Here is a 20,082-nt window from a genome sequence, read left to right on the forward strand (position 1 = left end):
TTTTCACACTGGGGCATGTCGCTTGCAGGACGTTAGGAAAAGTCCTGCAAGCAGCATCTTTGGGGCGGTTTGGGAGCGCTCCCAAAATGCCCTGCCCATTGAAATGAATTGGGCAGCGATTCCGAAGCACCTGAAAAGCGATTTGGAAGGGCCGCAACACAGGCGTTTTTAACCCCTTTTTTGGGGTTAAAAGCACCCCGCTAGTTAAAGTATTGCTAAAACAAGCAGCGCTTTCGCTCTAATGCGACCCCAATGTGAAAGGGGTCTTAATGTAAATGCATTTTTACAAAAAATCCCATTAAGAAAATCAACATTTTTTAGAAAGTTTAAGCTTTTGTGTTGGGCTGCAGGTTGGACACCCCGCTCTAAACCTTTGATAAATGTAATGGCGGGGTCCTCCGGATAGTCGCATTTCATATCTCCACGCTGGCTCCGACTTATACAGGTCACTGGCTGGCCTATACCTATCAGGAAGGTCACACGTCCTGCATAGTGACTAATAAAAGCCAAGGAAGTAGGTTAATTGCTAACCGTTGCGGCCGACTCCAGCTTTGTTTTGTGGAAGTGTTTGCTCCTAAAAGCACACATTCTGCTTCCGAGCCGATATTAGAATCACGCTGCGCTGAGGTAACCACAGCTCGCGGCCTCTAAGGCCTGCACCCTTCCTACCACCTCAATGCAGACCACACAATCTCTGAACTAGCAACTCCCCCTTATCGCTCTTATGTAACACCTCCCCCCTCCCGCTCAGGCGCCTCTCAGCCTTCGTCCAATAGTAGGCTGTTATTCGAGCGGTGGGCGTGTCGTTGTGTGGCAATGCGCTGTTTGGCAGAAGCGCCAGGTTTAGCAGAGTGCTGCGCTGTGCACTTTGTTCAGTCCTCCAGCCCGGGGCTGTCCTGATGACTACGGGGACGTTGTGGTGACCCGGGTGTCCTGAGCATGGAGCACAAGGAAGCCAAGCCGAACCCCTTGAATACCGCTAACTTCTGCTCCAAACTCTTCTTCTGGTGAGTTCTTCTATACCGGTGTATACAGGGGACAGTGTGGGATCATGGACCTTTCCAAAAAACATTTACACATGTCAGTTGGCCATGATGATGTACTGCTTGTAGTTCTCAGGTCATTCATTGTTCATTCCATTACCTCCTGCGTTCATCTGTAGAAGGTTCCCCAGAGCTACTGTTCTTCTGTAATCCTTGTCACCTGCATTTACTGGACCAGGTTTGATGGCTCCCTCCCCAGTACTGGACCAGGTTTGATGGCTCCCTCCCCAGTACTGGACGGGCTTTGATGGCTCCCTCCCCAGTACTGGACGGGGTATGATGGCTCCCTCCCCAGTACTGGACGGGGTATGATGGCTCCCTCCCCAGTACTGGACGGGGTATGATGGCTCCCTCCCCAGTACTGGACGGGGTATGATGGCTCCCTCCCCAGTACTGGACGGGGTATGATGGCTCCCTCCCCAGTACTGGACGGGGTATGATGGCTCCCTCCCCAGTACTGGACGGGGTTTGATGGCTCCCTCCCCAGTACTGGACGGGGTTTGATGGCTCCCTCCCCAGTACTGGACGGGGTTTGATGGCTCCCTCCCCAGTACTGGACGGGGTTTGATGGCTCCCTCCCCAGTACTGGACGGGGTTTGATGGCTCCCTCCCCAGTACTGGACGGGGTTTGATGGCTCCCTCCCCAGTACTGGACGGGGTTTGATGGCTCCCTCCCCAGTACTGGACGGGCTTTGATGGCTCCCTCCCCAGTACTGGACGGGCTTTGATGGCTCCCTCCCCAGTACTGGACGGGCTTTGATGGCTCCCTCCCCAGTACTGGACGGGCTTTGATGGCTCCCTCCCCAGTACTGGACGGGCTTTGATGGCTCCCTCCCCAGTACTGGACGGGCTTTGATGGCTCCCTCACCAGTACTGGACGGGCTTTGATGGCTCCCTCACCAGTACTGGACGGGCTTTGATGGCTCCCTCACCAGTACTGGACGGGCTTTGATGGCTCCCTCACCAGTACTGGACGGGCTTTGATGGCTCCCTCACCAGTACTGGACGGGCTTTGATGGCTCCCTCACCAGTACTGGACGGGCTTTGATGGCTCCCTCACCAGTACTGGACGGGCTTTGATGGCTCCCTCACCAGTACTGGACGGGCTTTGATGGCTCCCTCCCCAGTACTGGACGGGCTTTGATGGCTCCCTCCCCAGTACTGGACGGGCTTTGATGGCTCCCTCCCCAGTACTGGACGGGCTTTGATGGCTCCCTCCCCAGTACTGGACGGGCTTTGATGGCTCCCTCCCCAGTACTGGACGGGCTTTGATGGCTCCCTCCCCAGTACTGGACGGGCTTTGATGGCTCCCTCCCCAGTACTGGACGGGCTTTGATGGCTCCCTCACCAGTACTGGGCGGGGTATGATGGCTCCCTCACCAGTACTGGGCGGGGTATGATGGCTCCCTCCCCAGTACTGGGCGGGGTATGATGGCTCCCTCCCCAGTACTGGGCGGGGTATGATGGCTCCCTCCCCAGTACTGGGCGGGGTATGATGGCTCCCTCCCCAGTACTGGGCGGGGTTTGATGGCTCCCTCCCCAGTACTGGGCGGGGTTTGATGGCTCCCTCCCCAGTACTGGGCGGGGTTTGATGGCTCCCTCCCCAGTACTGGGCGGGGTTTGATCTTCTTTTACAGGGTGAGGTTTGATGGCTTGTTCCAAGTAGGGGATTATGTTTGCTCCCTGTATGGGATGATGTTTGATGGCTTATTACCTGTACTTGGTGATGTATGAATTAAGGTTCCCTGCACTCGGTGATGTACTGTGCAGGTGTGTAAAAATTCTGTAAAGTAAGAATGCTCTCAAAAATATATATATATTTGTTTATTTTGATCAATTTATAAAATGGAAAGTGAGCAGACAAAAGAGAAATCCAAATCAATATTTGGTGTGACTACCCTTTGGCTTCAGGTCAGCAATAATTCCTCTAGGTACACTTGCACACATTTTTTGAGGGAACTTGCCATGTAGGTTGTTCCAAACATCTAATGGCGCGTACACACAACCGGACTTTCCTGCAGACTAGGTCCGTCGGACAATCCGATCATGTGTGGGCTAATCTGATCGTTTTTCGTTATAAAAATCAGACGGACCTAGAAATAGAACATGTTTCAAATCTGTCCGATGGCCTCAATTACGATCGGGAAAACCGTTCGTCTGTATGCTGGTCCAACAGACCAAATATGACGCAAGGGAAGTTATTGGCTATTGAACTTCCTTTTTTAGTGCTGTTTATGTCATGTTCAAAACTAATGGACTTTCGAACTGACTTAGTCCATTCATGTGTGGCCAAGTCTGTTCGTTCTGAAAGTCCATTGAAACTCCGCCGAAAGTCCGTTGGGAAGACCGTCAGACCTAGTTCGCTGGAAAGTCCGGCCGTGTGTACGCGTCATTAGAGAACTAACCACAGACCTTCTGTGGATGTAGGCTGCCTCAAATCCTTCCTTCTCTTCATGTAATCTCAGACAGACTCAATGATGTTGAGATCAGGGCTCTGCGGTGGCCAAACCATCGGTTCCAGGACTCCTTGTTCTTGGAGTAATATTAAAGGCAGATTTTTTTTCTTTTAAATAACAAACATATTATGCTTACCTGCTCTGTGCTGTGGTTTTGCACAGTGCAGCCTTGATGCTCCTTTTCTTGGGTTCCCCTCTGGTGCTTCTGGCCCCTCCCTCCTGCCCCCATAGCAAACTGTTCAATTGGGTTCAGATCAGGAGACATACTGGGCCACTAAATCCCTTTCACCCCGTTCTTCTTCAGAAATGCAACAGTGGACTTATATTTGTGTTATGGATCATTGTCATGTTGGAAAAGTGCACGACGACCAAGACCAACGGCATCTTCTCTTTCAATGTAGAGCAGTACATCTGTAAATTATCATACCATCAATGAAATGCAGCTCCCCAACACCAGCAGCACTCATGCAGCCCCACAGAAGGACGTTGCCACCACCATGTTTCATTGTAGGCACCACGCATTTTTCTTTGTACTCCTCACCTTTGTGACGCCATACAGTTTGGAAGCCATCAGTTCCAAAAATATTTATCTTGGTCTCATCACTGCAGAGTACAGAGTCCCAGTAGTCTTCTTTTTCAGCATCTGCCCTGGCAAATTCTAGGCAGGTTTTTTTTGTGCATGGGCTTTAGGAGAGGCTTCCTTCGTGGATGACACCCATGCGTGCCATTCCTCTGTAGTGTGCGCTGTATTGTCATAGGAAACGATCACCCCAGTTTGACTTTTTAATTCTTTAGCTAACTGCAGTGAACTTGCATGGCGATTTCCTTCAACCCTTCTCATCAGAAGATGCTCCTGCCGAGGTGTTAACTTCCATAGACAGCCTGAACGTCTCTGTGAGATGGTTGCAGTTCCATCTTTGTTACATTTTTGTATCACTTTTGCTACAGTATTCTGACTGACAAGTAAAGGTTTGCTGATCTTCTTGTAGCCTTCACCTTTTTATTGTGTAAAGAAATTATTTTCTTTCTGGGGCCTTGTGACATTTCTTTCATGTTGGGCCATTGCTGACCGCATGAAATAGGAGGGGATTTCTTTGTTGAGTAACAGCCTTTTATCAGTGGCGACTGCTCCATTAGGGGCGCAGGGTGCCTGCCCCTGATCTGCATGCAGGGCGCCAGAGGCATGGATTTCAATAGGGTTTTTTTTTTAAGTACATAATTGGAGCCTGAGTTGTGTGACCATTGGCTAATGTCTTCCTGCTTATCCCAGCCAATCAGGACGTGGGCTATTAAGACCTGATTGGTCAAGAGGAGAAGCAATGTTATTGGCTGGGAGCAGAAGCAGGGGGAAGCCGCCAAGGAGGAGACACAGGGGATAAACTGCCCCCGCAACCTGTATGGGGTAAGTGCGGGACTGGTGGGTGGATGGGCTAGCGATGGAGGGAGGTTTGTTGGGGGTATTCGCTGAGCGACAGGGGGGTGTATCGGATTTAAACGCCCAATCGAACTGGGGGGGGGGGGTTGTCAGGTGGCACACCCCCCCCTCCAAAAATGGAGCACCACCCGCCTCTGCCTTTTAGGCCTCATGCACACAATGCATTTTTACAGCTGCTTTTACCAGCAGCAGACCCTTATGTGCCCTACTGGGCTGCATGCTCGGGTAAGGGACTGGTATGAATTTTTAGGGGGACCTAACGCCCTTTTTTTTCCCTTTGGGGGGGAGGTTCCCCTGAAAATCCATACTAGATCGAAGAAGGGTCTGTTTTTATTTTCTTTTTTTGGTAAGGGGTTCCCCTTCAAGATCCCCATAGCATAAGTCGCACCACAAGTTGGATAATCATGATTCGACTTGGATACGACTTCTATTCAAATCAATGGGTTCTCATACTGCTAAAAGCTAGCTAACGGCCCTCCAAAAAGCTACTAAAGCACATACTTACAGCTGCTTTTCCTGATGTTGGTAGTGGCTTTGCAGCTCAATTTTTTTCTAACACCCTGTGTGCATGAGGCCTTATAATCTGCTGGGCACCTGTTTAATGAATTATTAGACTCGCCTATGGTCTTGAATCAATTTCTTAGGAAAAATACTGTTTTATGTGTGCAAATTAACAAATCTTGGTTGCAATCAATGGCCTGCATTTGTAGAAGTCTTTTGTAGTATAGGGTCCTATAGAAAATATTGATTGTGAAAGGAAAGTAGAGGTTTTCTGACAAATCTGTTGAGGTGTACTCATTTATGCTGAGCACTATATGTTATAGTAGTGCTGCACAATTTACTGTTTGTTTTTACTATTTGGTGTGTGAATCACATTCCGTTTTGGCAGGCAGGGGGAATAGTTAAGCAAGCCTTATTTTATCTTTATTTTACTTTTATCATTCCTGGTACTGAGTGATGTTTGACGGCTTAATTCATGTACTGGATGATGTTTTCTTCCTTGAACTGGATGATAATTGATGGCATAGTCCATGTATTGGATGATGATTGATGGCTTATTCCATGTACTGGATGATGTTTGATCAGGGATGACCTGTCCATTAGGGGCGCCTGGGTGCAGCCCCCTCTCTCCAGGCCACCCACTATGTGCAATGGATAGCTTCATGCATAGCTGGCGTGACCAACCCCTATTCATGCTTCCTTTCAGGACGCTGGGCGCATGAATTACAGTGCCCAGGGTTTTTTATTTATTTTTTTGAAGCACCTGGAGCCCACCCAGGATTGCGACCTGAGCCCACCCAGGTGTGCTACAGCAGTGAATGAATATTCGCTGTTGAACACTGATCCTCTTCCCGGCCAATCGGGAAGCAGGTCTAATACACCCGATTGGCTGAAAGGACAGGCGATCCTATTTGGACACCTAGGAGGCAGAGAGAGAGGCGAGGCGGTGAAGAGCTGATACCTGGATGCCCGATCCCCACTGCCGCTCCTCAGATGCCTACAGCCTAGATGGGGTAAGTGCCGGTGGACCGGCAGACAGCGGGGGGAGGGGGAGGTTTGAGTTTCTGCCGGGGTTTTTTTTTTTTGCCCCCCCCAAAAAGAAAACAAACTCCAGCCACTTATCCAATGTACTGGGTGATGACTGATGGCTTATCCAATGTACTGGGTGATGACTGATGGCTTGTCCAATGTACTGGGTGATGAGACTGATGGCTTGTCCAGTGTACTGGGTGATGAGACTGATGGCTTGTCCCGTGTACTGGGTGATGAGACTGATGGCTTGTCCCGTGTACTGGGTGATGAGACTGATGGCTTGTCCCGTGTACTGGGTGATGAGACTGATGGCTTGTCCCGTGTACTGGGTGATGAGACTGATGGCTTGTCCCGTGTACTGGGTGATGAGACTGATGGCTTGTCCCGTGTACTGGGTGATGAGACTGATGGCTTGTCCCGTGTACTGGGTGATGAGACTGATGGCTTGTCCCGTGTACTGGGTGATGAGACTGATGGCTTGTCCCGTGTACTGGGTGATGAGACTGATGGCTTGTCCCGTGTACTGGGTGATGAGACTGATGGCTTGTCCCGTGTACTGGGTGATGAGACTGATGGCTTGTCCCGTGTACTGGGTGATGAGACTGATGGCTTGTCCCGTGTACTGGGTGATGAGACTGATGGCTTGTCCCGTGTACTGGGTGATGAGACTGATGGCTTGTCCCGTGTACTGGGTGATGAGACTGATGGCTTGTCCCGTGTACTGGGTGATGAGACTGATGGCTTGTCCCGTGTACTGGGTGATGAGATTGATGGCTTGTCCCGTGTACTGGGTGATGAGATTGATGGCTTGTCCCGTGTACTGGGTGATGAGATTGATGGCTTGTCCCGTGTACTGGGTGATGTTTTTTTCCTTGTATGGGATGATTGATGGCTCATTTCTTCTTCTGAATGCTTCCCCAGCCTGTGAATGGACAATAAAAGGAGAAGCAGTTGTTAATAACGCAGAAAATATTAAAGCCAGAGAATCAGCAAGACAGAAGAAGATAATCGAGCAGCTTGTGTTCTTCTCTCATGACAGATTTTATTTAGCCATGAATGTGTTGGTTCATATCAAGTAAAAATAAAATTAAGTTTTCATTCTGAACAGCCTCTTTATTGATGCTCAGTTGTATTAATAAACATTCCTGGCATGTATTCAGTGCACAGTTTGTGCTTATTTGAGAAATGATTCAGATGAAATCTCAAGTTTAGGAGCTCCATGAGCCCTTATTGTGCAGTTTATGTCTGGAATAATTGACAGTTGCAGGGTCTCCAGTCATGTATTTGGCATGTATCATATTATGTAGTGTGAAATACAATTGTAGCAAACTAAAAATTACATTCTATACAATTGTATCAAAGTAGAACTTGCATTCTGCCTTGGTGGATAAGGACGCTAACTTTTTTTTTTTTTTTTTTTAACTTGACATGATGCATAATGTTTTATTGTATTGGTTAATGGTTAATACTGTATTTATTATGTTTGTTGATGAGTTCAAAGATTGTGTAAGACAACCTTTTCTCTTCTAACACAGTTGAAAGAACATTGTGAAGGTCCGCAATCAAGAAATTATGTAAACATTTTATTTCCAATTATCCATGAATAGCTGTAGCATGAACAATTCCTGCGGGGTTGGAAAAAAAGTCAGTCTGTTTAAAGATGGGAACCAGGAAGGACTTTAAGGCTAGCTATATACACTTTTGATTTCCCTTGTCCAGCCCTGCGGGCAATAGATTTCCACATCCGTGCTAAACTGCGAAGATGGACACATCTGCATCTCCTTTGTTCGCTGTTGTAGTCAGACAGCTGTGGCACCTACGGCTATCTGAATGCACAACCAGGGACTAGAATTGTTTGGATGAAGTCACTGTCAGCCGACAGTTTTTCTTATTCAAACGTATTTTTAACCACTTAAGCCCCGGACCATTTTGCTGGCCAAAGACCACCGCACTTTTTGCGATTCGGCATTCCGTTGCTTTAACTGACAATTGTGCAGTCGTGGCTCCCAAACAAAATGTATATTTTTTTACCCCCCACAAATAGAGCTTTCTTTTGGTGGTATTTGATCACCTCTGCGGTTTTTATTTTTTGCGCTATAAACAAAAAAAGCGACAATTTTGAAAAAAAACAAATTTTTTACATTTTGCAAATTCCCCTCAGTTTAGGCCGACACGTATTCTACTACATATTTTTGGTAAAAAAAATTGCAATAAGCGTTTGATTGGATTGCGCAAAAGTTATAGCGTTTGCAAAATATGGGTTAGTTTTATGGCATTTTTATAATATATATATATATATACATATACATTTTATTTATTTTTTTACTAGTAATGGCAGCGTTTTTTTAATCATGACTGTGACATTATGGCAGACACATTGGACATTTTTGTGACCATTGTCATTTATACAGCAATCAGTGTTATACAAATGCACTGATTCCTGTGTAAATGACACTGGCAGTGAAGGGGTTAACCACTAGATGGTAGTGTAGGGGTTAAAGTGGAAGTAAACCCATGGATTTAAACAGTTAAAAAAAAAAAAGGCATGCCGAGAATGCTAACTGCACATTGGCTGTGTTCTCAGCCAAACTATCAAACCATCCAATGGCTGGTGTCATAACAAATCACATGTGCAGCACCATAGTAGTTGAAGATTAAACAGAGGCAAAGATGGCAGCTTCCTTGGCTGAAAACGATAGGGGAGTTTACTTCCACTTTAAGCGTGTCCTGGAGTGTGTTTCTAATAGTGGGGGGCTGAGGGCGTGGCTGTGTGTGTGACATGTCACTGATGTCTGCTCCCGCTGATGCTGTCACTACGCAGAACGGGAGATGCTTGTTTACATTAGCATCTCCCCGTTCTTCCTCCCCGCGGCGATCGAGTCCGCGGGACCCACGATCTGACTCGCGGAGGGGTCGGCTCACTTGCGATGGCACGGCAGCAAATTTAAAGGGACGTACAGGTACGCCTATTTGCCTGTCTGTGCCATTCTGCTGACGTACATCGGAGTGCACCAGTTGGGAAGGGGTTATGGTGGACACATCGGACATTTTTGACACATTTTTGGGACCATTGTCATTTATACAGCAATCGATGCTATACAAATGCACTGATTCCTGTGTAAATGACACTGGCAGTGAAGGGGTTAGCCACTAGGGTGCAGTGTAGTTTTAAGTATGTCCTGGGGAGTGATTCTAACTGTGGGGGGGGGGAGCGTGGCTATGTGTGACAAGTCACTGATCTCTGCTCCTGATCACAGGGAGCAGAGATAAGTGACACCGTCACTAGGCAGAACTTGTTTACATTGGCATCTCCCCGTTCTTCCTCTCTGTGAGGCGATCGCGGGTATCTCCGCGGCAATCAAGTCTGCGGAATCCGTGACCTGACTCATGGAGGTCCCGGCCAGCGCACACACGATGGCACGGTGGCAAATTTAAAGAGACAGCCATTTGCCCAGCTGTGCCATTCTGCCGATGTACATCGGTGTGCGCCGGTCGGGAACCGGTTAAATAATTTGCATGCCATTATTTATAAGATGACATAACAGAAGAGTGTCCACACAAGGAGAGTAGTAGAAGAATGCACTGTTAGCTATGTGGATCTAAATGCAAATTCCTTGTGGGGGATAAATAAATATGTGGTTTAGTTATGGATCATGATGGCAAAAACAACAAGTTACACAATAAACACAATAATCCGTTGATGGATGAAAGATGGATGTGCATGTATCTCTATGGGATAGCGGATTTTAGCGGATGATCGTCTGCTGACATCCGTCTCCGCTTATGATGGAAGAAAACCGTATAAATTTTTTTTTTCTTCATTCGGGAGAAAAAAAAATAACGGATGTTGATGGACGATTTACTTGCATCTGATCCATCTGGTTTTTAAACTCTTTTCTTTTTTTTTTTTCCCCCCTCATTTAAATGCTGTATATAGCTGGTTGCTAAGGAGGGGGACAGAAAGCCGGCCGCTACATCCTTAATAACCGAAGAGTTATTCGGGTTCCCTGCTGATAGCTGAATGGAATTTTTTTTAAAAAATTGCCGGCAAAAAAAATCTTAGATAAAAATATATTGCCGGAAAAAAAAATCGTAAAAAAAAAAACGGCATGGGGTCCCCCCCCCCCCAAATCCATACCAAGCCCTTCCGGTCTAGTATAGATTATTTTAAGCGTGCAGCCTGGCAGATGAGGAAAGGGAGGGGACGAGTGAGCAGCCCCCCCTCCTCAAAATGGGGGAGAGGCTGCTTTGGGGCAGGGGGGGCTCTGTGCCTTCATGTTGATGGGGACTAGGGCCTCTTCCCGACAACCCTGGCCGGTGGTTGTTAGGTTCTGTGGGCAGGGGGCATTTTTAGAATATGGGGCCCACCTTTATCAAGGGGGGGCCCCCATGTGAATGGGTATCGGGTACATACTACCCCTACCCATTCACAAAAAAGGCAGTGAAATGTTAAAAAAATAAAATAAATAAAAGACGGTTTTTGACAATTCCTTTTATTAATAGTTCTGCTGCCTTCTCTTCGCCATCGTCTTCTTCCACGTCGCCGGTTACCTGCTAAAAAAAATAAAAATTAAAAAATTAAAAAGATGCTGTTCTTCTTCTGTTAAGGCTACAACTAATCATTATTTTCATAATCTATTCGTTGGCCGATTTATTGTTCAATTATTCGGATAATAGCCTTAAAAAGTGTGGTGTATAATTTAGTTAATATGTAAAGTAAAAAAAAAAAAAAAGTAAATTTATTCTTGAATACTGGTTCTGTAAATATGAATAACCAACTATATGGTTAGGGAATAAAATCTCTAAGCCACTCTGAGAATAGCAGAGATATACTGTATACCTATTAGAGGTTGAATCTGGTAAATATCATCAGACTCGCATCAAATTTTTTTATTTTGCCCATTTTCAGACAGAACTTATGTATGACAGACTACCTTGTCATAGGTAGGTGACTTGATAAAAGCTACCTGCGCCTGCTGTCACTTAGGATGGCCATACAAAAACAATGTCTTCCTTCAAAAAAAAACAAATTTCATTTTAAAAATGTCCGTTCTATTTTCTAACCATTAGTGGGGTCAAATTGACACTAGTTTTCCACCAGCACGAGAGAACTAGATATGGCTGGCAGAATCTGATCACTACACAGTTAGCAACTCGTTGGATTTCCAGTGGATCGACAGGTATTTTTCTGTGCTTTCAGTGTTTTTAAAAAGACAAAACCTATTTCGTATGAGATGTACTGAACGTTGTGTGTGTTTTTTTTTTTTTTACTCCAGCAACAATAAAATGTTACGTGCCCGCCCCCAGTAATAAAATGAAAAGTCAGCAGCTACATATATTGCTGACTTTATTAGGACACTTGCCTGTCCTGGAAACAAGCAGTGCCGGCACCCCAGCTGATGTTTCCATCAGCTCTCAGGTGTTGCCGCCGCCATTTGTACTAAGGGAACTTGTCGACTAAGCCTTGTGGCTTCACAGCCAGCTCCCTGCTGCGCATGCGTGAAGCTCGCTGCACTTTGTTAATGGCCTGGCAGCGGGGGAAGGAGGAGGGAGGCCGAACTTCAGAGTGGTTGTGCCACGGAGTGATCTCCCGGAATTGGGGACAGGTACCTGTCAAAAACAGGTGCCCACTCCCCTCCCCCCTGAAACGTGCCAAATGGGGCACCGGAGGGGAGGAGGAGTCAGATAAGCGGAACTCCGCTTTAAGGCTGTAATCTCCCACAATGAAAAGCCGGAGAGGTAAACCAACTGGGGTGTGGTGATGCGCAATTCAACGCTTCACACAGCTCCCCTTTTTTTGTCACTGAAAGTTATTTGAAGTGCACTTCATTTATGTCAGTGTACAGTAGTGCTATGCACTGCTGTACAGTGCTCTGTGATAAAATGCTTCATGCCTGCATTTTAGTGCAGCTCCAGGCTGTGTTGCAGTGTGAATGGGACACATAAGAAAACAGTTATTTGTGGTGACCGGCGTTTTACAATGCAATAAAACGCTGGTCACAACACGCCAGTCACACTGTAAATTTCAGGCTAAAAGGTTAAAAAATAAAATGTAAGGGGATGGATTAGCATACAGTAATACTCACCTTGCTCCATCCTGTGTCCCATCATAACATGGCTGCTAGTCCTGCAACTGTGGAGGCATGAAGACTTCAGCTAGAGGAAAGGTAACAAGATTGACGAGTGACTGGCATGAGCAAGGGGTGTGTGTGTGTGTGTGTGTGTGTGTGTGTGTGTGTGTGTGTGTGTGTTTTCATCCACTATTTTAAAGCAAGAATAGATTTTCCACTGGTGTGGGGGTAGCATTTTTAGTTTCTTTTTAACCGCTTCAGCCCTGGAAGATTTTACCCCCTTCCTGACCAGAGCACTTTTTGCGATTCGGCACTGCGTCACTTTAACTGACGACTGCGCGTTCGTGCAACGTTGCACCCAAACAAAACTGATGTCCTTTTTTTTTTTTTTCCCCCACAAATAGAGCTTTCTTTTGGTGATATTTGATCACCCTTGCAGTTTTTATCTTTTGCGCTATAAACAAAAAAAGTGACAATTTTGAAAAAATGCATAATTTTTTTTACATTTTGCTATAATAAATATCTCCCAAAATATATAAAAAAAAAACATTTTTTTCCCTCAGTTTAGGCCAATACGTGTTCTTCTACATATTTTTGGTAAAAAAAAAAATCGCAATTAGCGTTTATTGGTTGATTGCACAAAAAAATATATATATATATATATATATATATATATATATATATATATATATATATATATATATATATATATATATACATATACTTTTTTTTTAATCGTGATTGCGACATTTTTGGGACCATTGTCATTTATACAAATGCATTGATTCCTGTGTAAATAACACTGGCAGTAAAGGTGTTAACCACTAGGGGGCAGTGTAAGGGTTAAGTGTGTCCTGGGGCGTGTTTCTAACTGTGGGGGGCTGTGGCTTCATGTGGCATGTCACTGATCTCTGCCCCCAATCACAGGGAGCAGAGATCAGTGGCACTGTCATGGGGAGATGCTTGTTTACATTAGCATCTCCCCGTTCTCCCTCTCCGTGAGATGATCGCGGGTATCCCCACAGCGATAGAGTCCGCGGGACCCGCGTCCCAACTCAGAGGTCCCTGCCAGCACGCACAATGACAAATTTAAGGGGCGTACAAGTACGCCCATTTGCCTGTCCATGCCATTCTGCTGACGTACATCAGCGTGCGCCAGTCGGGAGTCGGTTAATGTGGCCAGAGTTGAGATTTAAGCCCCATTCCCACAGGCCCTCAGCTCCCCATAGTAAGAGCTGCGTGCTTATATTTTGGTACTTGCAGCGAGCTGTGTGCTGGCAGCCAATACTAGTGTATGGAACCGTATCTGCTGTATGGACTTGCACAGCAGAGTTTGACAGGTACACAGCAAATGACACACAGCCTGTGAATGCAGATCCGTGTACCCATCCATGTACGATTGATTTCTCTTCACTCTTCAGGGGAGACGAAGACAAAACATATATTATTAGAATGGATAAGTGTAAGAAAATCTAACAATGTTTTTGTTGATTCCTTCACATGATGATCTCAACTGCTCCCTCCTTTTCTTGTATGGTCTTGAGAAACCATAAGTGGGGGGGATAATCTCCCCAATAGGGTCACTAACAGGAATAACAACTTGGATGAAATGTTAGCACTTTGCAGCAGATAGAATGAATCTAATATGGAATAAGCATATGCAGTAAAATATTATTCTTTTGTGTGCATTAAAAAGCGATGATCACTCAGTTCTCTGTCAGTGAGCAGAGAGCTGGTGATTGCCCCTCCAGAGATCACTGAGTGCCGGGCTGTGGAAGGGGGCAGGAGCGGCTCGCTGAAAGGCTGAACCAGTCCAGGCATCTGGGTGGATTCCAACACTAAAGTCAGGATCTCTCTAGAGCCTGGACCAACTGAGTGACGTCGGACAACAGCAGACTTTAGCCGGATGTCGACTGAATACGGGTCACAGAAGTACACTCCTGTGATCCCCAGGAGAAGTAGGGTCAAAGGTCCTTCTACTAGGTTCTACTTCTTTAAAGTAGAACTAAAGGCAAATGTTTGTTTTTAATTTTGGATTGAGTAAGGTCGGTTTATAACCCCTGTCAGTTATTTTATTTTTTGTCATCTATGTCTCATTGGAGAGATTTTCCTTCACTTCCTGTCCCATAGCCAAAGCAGGAAGTGAGTGGAAATTCCTCCAAAGTGAGGGAATGCCTGTTTGTCACCAGAACTAGTGTCCCCATTAGAAGATCTCTCTCTATTTGGAATTTTCTTTCACTTTAACTCTGTGATGATGGCAAACATGACAGACTGAATCTCCATAAGGCTGCATTCACACCTGAGCGTTTCGTTTCCAGGCAGAAAGACGTGCCTTTTTGTCGCGATTTTGCACATGTCAAAAGGTCACCAATGTAAAAAGCAGAAAAAATGTCTGTAATCTTCCCAGAAAGAAGCTCGCGTACTTTTTTGAGCTTCAGGCGTTTATACTTCAGGCTATAAAATTGCTCAGATGTAAACAGGGGCTATTTAAATGAATGGGATTTTGCTTGTTGGGCATTTTTTTTCTGGCGTTTTACGAGCTGAAAACGCTCTGGTGTGAATACAGCCTAAGACACCTGTGAACTAGTGGTACACAGAAATTAAAATTCTGCATCAAAACCGAAAATTCTGGATGCACTTGGCTGAAAACTGCAATGGACAGTTAAAAAAAAAAAAAAAAAAAGGGCACATGCGCGAGGCTCTACATGGAGGACGTGTTCCACTAGAGCTCCCCGCCACAACATCGGGTATCTACAACGGGTCTGAGCCACCCTGCAGCCCCGCTGCTTCAACCCATCACCTCCGGAACGTGTGCTGATCTTTCCAGTATGGTCCTGACGAACCACCGAGGCAAGAACAAGCCTAAACCGATTAAGGAGGCCCTGGCCCGCGCCTCGTCCAACATGGCGGTGAAAGCTCTCGCTATACAGCATGCCACCTCTCCAGATAGAGCAGGACATACTGACAGCGACGAGCGCGAATGCTCGGATGACCACGCTGGTGGTCCTTCCGCCATACCCCCCTCAGGTATGTCTCAGGCTGGTTTTTTTATTATTGATGGAGACTATGCTGCATAAAGCCCTTAAATCCACCTCCGATCAGATAACTAATAAACTGACCCGGGAAATAAGAGAATTAGGTCAACGCACATCAGATTTGGAGACTAAAGTGGATGACATTGAACTCGTGCTTCAGGAGCAGGTCCAGGAGCAGGCAGCCCTCCGTGATGAGAATACCACCCTTCTCTCTCGCTTAGAGGACGCGGAAAATCGCTCCCGTAGATCCAACCTGCGCTTGCGAGGCATACCAGAAACGATTGATGATCTACAATCCTTTACCACGGCCCTCTTCCCGGAAATATCCCCCTCCATACCGATCGAGCGCTTGGAATTTGATAGGATTCATAGGGCCCTTACCCGACGGCAACCAGATGGTCCCCCGCGGGATATTATCATTAAGCTACCCTTTTTCCGCACAAAGGAGCAATTGCTCGCTGCTGCACACAACAAAGACACTCTCCTGTTTCAAGGGCACACGTACCAGCTTTTCTCTGATTTAGCCCCTTTAACGATGGCAAAACGCCGTGCGATGAAACCACAGTTGCAGATTCTTCAACAGCACCAAGTGAAATACACATGGCGCTTTCCTTTCGCCCTGCAATTTTCTTACCAGGGGCAGCAACATTCCTGCACTTCACCTGAAGCTCTCCAGCATCTCCTGGAATCCCTACATCTAGCTGTCCCGGCACAGCCCTCGGAGACTGCGCTGCCTTGCACCCCAGCCCTTGCCTCAGCTCCTCCATATACCATAACCCCGAAGAGACCTCCACTGGCCCCTTCCTCCATCCGTAAAGGGACCCCAGCCCGCTCATCCCGGGATGTCTCAGCGGACCGGTTGCCATACTCTCCTCACTGAATCCAGCTGTTCACCCCCATACCGTGTGCCACTGGAGGAACCTTGGTTAGAGATCATGATTTCTTCATTAACTATTTTTGCCTGACTCCTCATCCAAGGACCAAGGGGACTGTCCTGTGATGGGTTTTCCCCCCTTTTTTTTTTTTCTTTCTAGGGGGAGCCTATACAGTCCCTTATCGCCCTCCGGGGTTGCACAGGCTCAGATCCTATTACTTCCCATTTGCTCTTTTTGGTCTTTTTTTTTTTTTTTTTTTGTACTAAGTTTTTCTAGGTCAGAAGGGAAACCACTTGGACTAACCACACTGTTCCTTTTAATCAGTAACTGGTTATTTTGTCTAAGCACTGAGATTGTTTTATAAGGATGTTTTGCTATTCTCACGTTTGTTATTGGGTTTCTACTAATAGCTTTAATCTTATAGAGCTTTACTACCTTTTTTGACTTTGAAATCTTATATTATTATATCCCGCTTGTGGCGGGGAGCTGTCATTGCTTCCCCCTAGTACGGTGTACGCACCCTTCAGCTGGCTGGCCGCCTGTGGAGTCCGTGCACTATTTGGTCGGGCGACAGACTTCTGCTCTCCCCCCCCCCCCCCCCCCCCTTTACATGGCTTTGTCTTTGCCCTACAAACCCTACTCTTCTTTCCTCTCTGTTCTGCTCTTCTCTTCTTTCTCTTCTCCCTCTCCTTCTTCTGTCTTGTCAGTGGGACAGCGGGGCCCCGGTCACACTTCTGAGCACCACCCCAATGGCCCCCATAAATATACTTTCACTTAATGTTAAAGGCCTCAATTCGCCTAACAAACGGGTCAAGGCTTTCCAGTCATTTGCATCGTTGAAGGCTGGCATTGTGGCTCTTCAGGAAACCCACTTTTCCACAAACGTAACCCCAAAATATTTTAGCTCCCGGTACCCCCAAGTCTTCACTGCCTCCGCCCCCATGAAACAACATGGTGTACTGATTGCTAATCATCATACCCTTCCCTTTTCGGTAGCCTCAGAAATTAAAGACCCGGAAGGGCGCTACATTTATTCTAGTGGGCCTAGTCCAAGATGTAGAAACTACCTTGGTCTCCTATTATGCCCCTAATAATAACCCCATCCCCTTCTCACATTTACTCCACGTCTTACGGACTCATTGTAAGGGCACCCTGATCTTGTGTGGTGATTCAAACTTAGTGTTGCAACCCCATTTAGACAAATCTCCTTATGCTCCTTAACAGTACGCCCCCTCCATACGGTTTCGGAAACTGCTCCAGCAAGCCTCCTTGATTGATACTTGGTGGGAGTGCAACCTGTCTAAGAAAAATTATACCTTTTACTCATACCCCCACAAATCCTTCTCCAGGATTGATCACATCTTTCTCTCAGTTGCATCCTCCCCGATCTTGGTTAATTCTACCATTCAGCCCATACCCTGGTCGGACCACTGCGCAGTAATGACCTCGATCTCTTCCCTGATCCCACAATCTAGAGACCGCTCATGGTGTATTAATGAGGCCCATCTTACTAACCAATCCTATCTGCTAGATATTCAAGTGGCCCTAAAAGACTATGTGCAGAATAACTCCACCCCCGACATCTCCCCTTTCCTACTGTGGGAGGCACACAAGCCGGTGATTCGGGGTACATGTATTTCAGTGTCTATACATCTCAAACGGGATAAAAAACTCCAACTGGCTAGGTTAGAACAGCAATTTCCCCAGGCTTTCCTCCAGTTTCAGTCTTCCCCCAACAGAACCCAATAGGATAGCGATGGAGAACTGTAGAGTGGAATCGGACCTGCTGCTGGCTGAGTCGGCTGACAAGGCTACCGTAGGTCTAATCAAACTCAACACGAAAGCAAACAAGCCAGATACGCGCTGGCTATGCGCCTTAGGCGCCCTGACAGAAATCGGGTCCCGGTTAGACTGAAGATAGATAAAAACACCCACACTAGTGACCCCGTCATGGTACTCCATGAATTTAGTAATCGGCTGGAAGCTCTATATAAGGCTAAATCTTCTTTCTCCCAGCATGCGGCTGACCTATTGTTTCGTGACTGACTCAGATAGGGAATCCCTCAAGATACCAATCACACCCGAAGAGGTACTTGCAGCTATTAAGACTCTCAAACCTCACAAACGGCCTGGTCCCGATGGGCTTTCTGGCACTTACTATAAAAAAATTTGCCCCCTTTCTGACTCCTCTTCTTTGTAAATCCTTTAACGCCCTACTGCAACTTCATGCATTTGGACGAGACACCCTGACAGCTATAATACCGTAGCTATGATACCTAAACCTAACACCAATAATTCCCTGTGGTCTAATTTCAGACCCATCTCCTTGCTAAATTTGGACATTAAGCTCCTAGCCAAAATTTTGGCCCTCCGTCTTAACCCTCTGATTGGCAGGTTGATTAATAAGGATCAGGTAGGCTTCATGCCCCGGCGTCAAGCCAGTGACAACATCAGACGGGTTGTTTTACTTCAACATATAGCCAGAACCCGCAAAATCCCAATGCACCTGCTGTCTCTTGATATTAGAAAAGCGTTCGACACTGTGTCCTGGCCCTACCTGGATTATATCCTTAAACGTTGGGGTTTCGGCCCAACGGTACCTCCAAATAGCTCACTTCGACAGAACAACAATTTGGTTCTTGCTCCTCTCTTGATGGTATGTCTTTTTTTGAAAAGATAAGCTCCTCGGACCCCCACGCCCCAGGTATTATATCAGATATTTATACCCACCTAACCGCCCTCCCGACTGCCCTTCCTCTCTATGCTGCGCAGTGGTCCAAAGACCTGCAACTAACTCTTGATGCAGAGGACTGGTCCAAAATATGGGCCAATACCAAATCATCCACCCAAAATGTAGTGGCTCTGGAGGCCAATTATAAAGTGCTTATGCGGTGGTATCTGGTCCCTGCTAGGATCTCCAAATTTCTACCAAACTACCCGCCAGCATGTTTCCGAGGCTGTGGAGGGAGGGGTACACATGCCCACATCTGGTGGACATGCCCGATAGTGCAGCAATTTTGGCAAGCAGTATTTCAAATAGCTTCCACATTGCTCCACGACACCTTGGCTCCTGACCCGGCCCTGGCACTTCTAAACCACATACAAGGAGACTACACCAGAGCCCAATCCCGCCTCCTCCTTCAATTGACTACGGCTGCTAAACGGACCATCGCCAAAGCCTGGAAAACCCTGAATCTCCATATAGCTGAAACGAAAAATGGGGTAACTTAAGCCATGATCCATAGCAAGATTGAGACAACAATATTGGATCGTGTCCCTCACCACTCTCGAATTTGGACTCCCTGGGCAGACAACTTTCTCCCTCCAGACTTTGACACAAGCCTTCTTGTGCCATAAATTTTGTCCCCCCTGAAACTGAATGGTTTGATGGCCCTCTGGGCTCCCGTGTGGTCCCGCCGAATACACCAGCATATCCCCTTGTTCAAACTTAGAGTGCGCTAGTAATTTGTTTGGAGCTGTATAAACACTGTGATATATGCACAATGTTTTTTGTATCTGGCGTTATGTACCGTGCTCTCAGACTTGAATACTTATGTTTGTATCTTCTGTTCTTGTGGTGGTCACAATAAAAAAAAAATTGAAACCAAAAAATAAAAAAAATCATTATTATTAA

General features: G+C 46.5%; 1 protein-coding gene across 4 annotated transcripts in view; it reads left to right on the forward strand.

Moving 5' to 3' along the window:
* Positions 1-798: 798 nt before the first annotated feature.
* ABCC4 (ATP binding cassette subfamily C member 4 (PEL blood group)) overlaps positions 799-20,082 on the forward strand; it is a 508,465-nt gene continuing 489,181 nt past the window's right edge. For 3 of the 4 annotated variants that reach the window (XM_077483041.1, XM_077483039.1, XM_077483040.1), the window contains exon 1: positions 799-1,007. In XM_077483041.1, coding sequence (XP_077339167.1) covers positions 940-1,007 — 68 coding nt within the window. In that variant the 5' untranslated portion in view covers positions 799-939. The remainder of the gene's footprint in view (positions 1,008-20,082) is intronic. The other variant, XM_077483038.1, reaches the window with a different exon arrangement.

Source organism: Lithobates pipiens, unplaced genomic scaffold (genome assembly GCF_037356315.1).
Source record: "Lithobates pipiens isolate NorthernLeopardFrog02 unplaced genomic scaffold, aLitPip1_a1.2 Scaffold_16, whole genome shotgun sequence".
Lineage (NCBI taxonomy): Eukaryota > Metazoa > Chordata > Amphibia > Anura > Ranidae > Lithobates > Lithobates pipiens.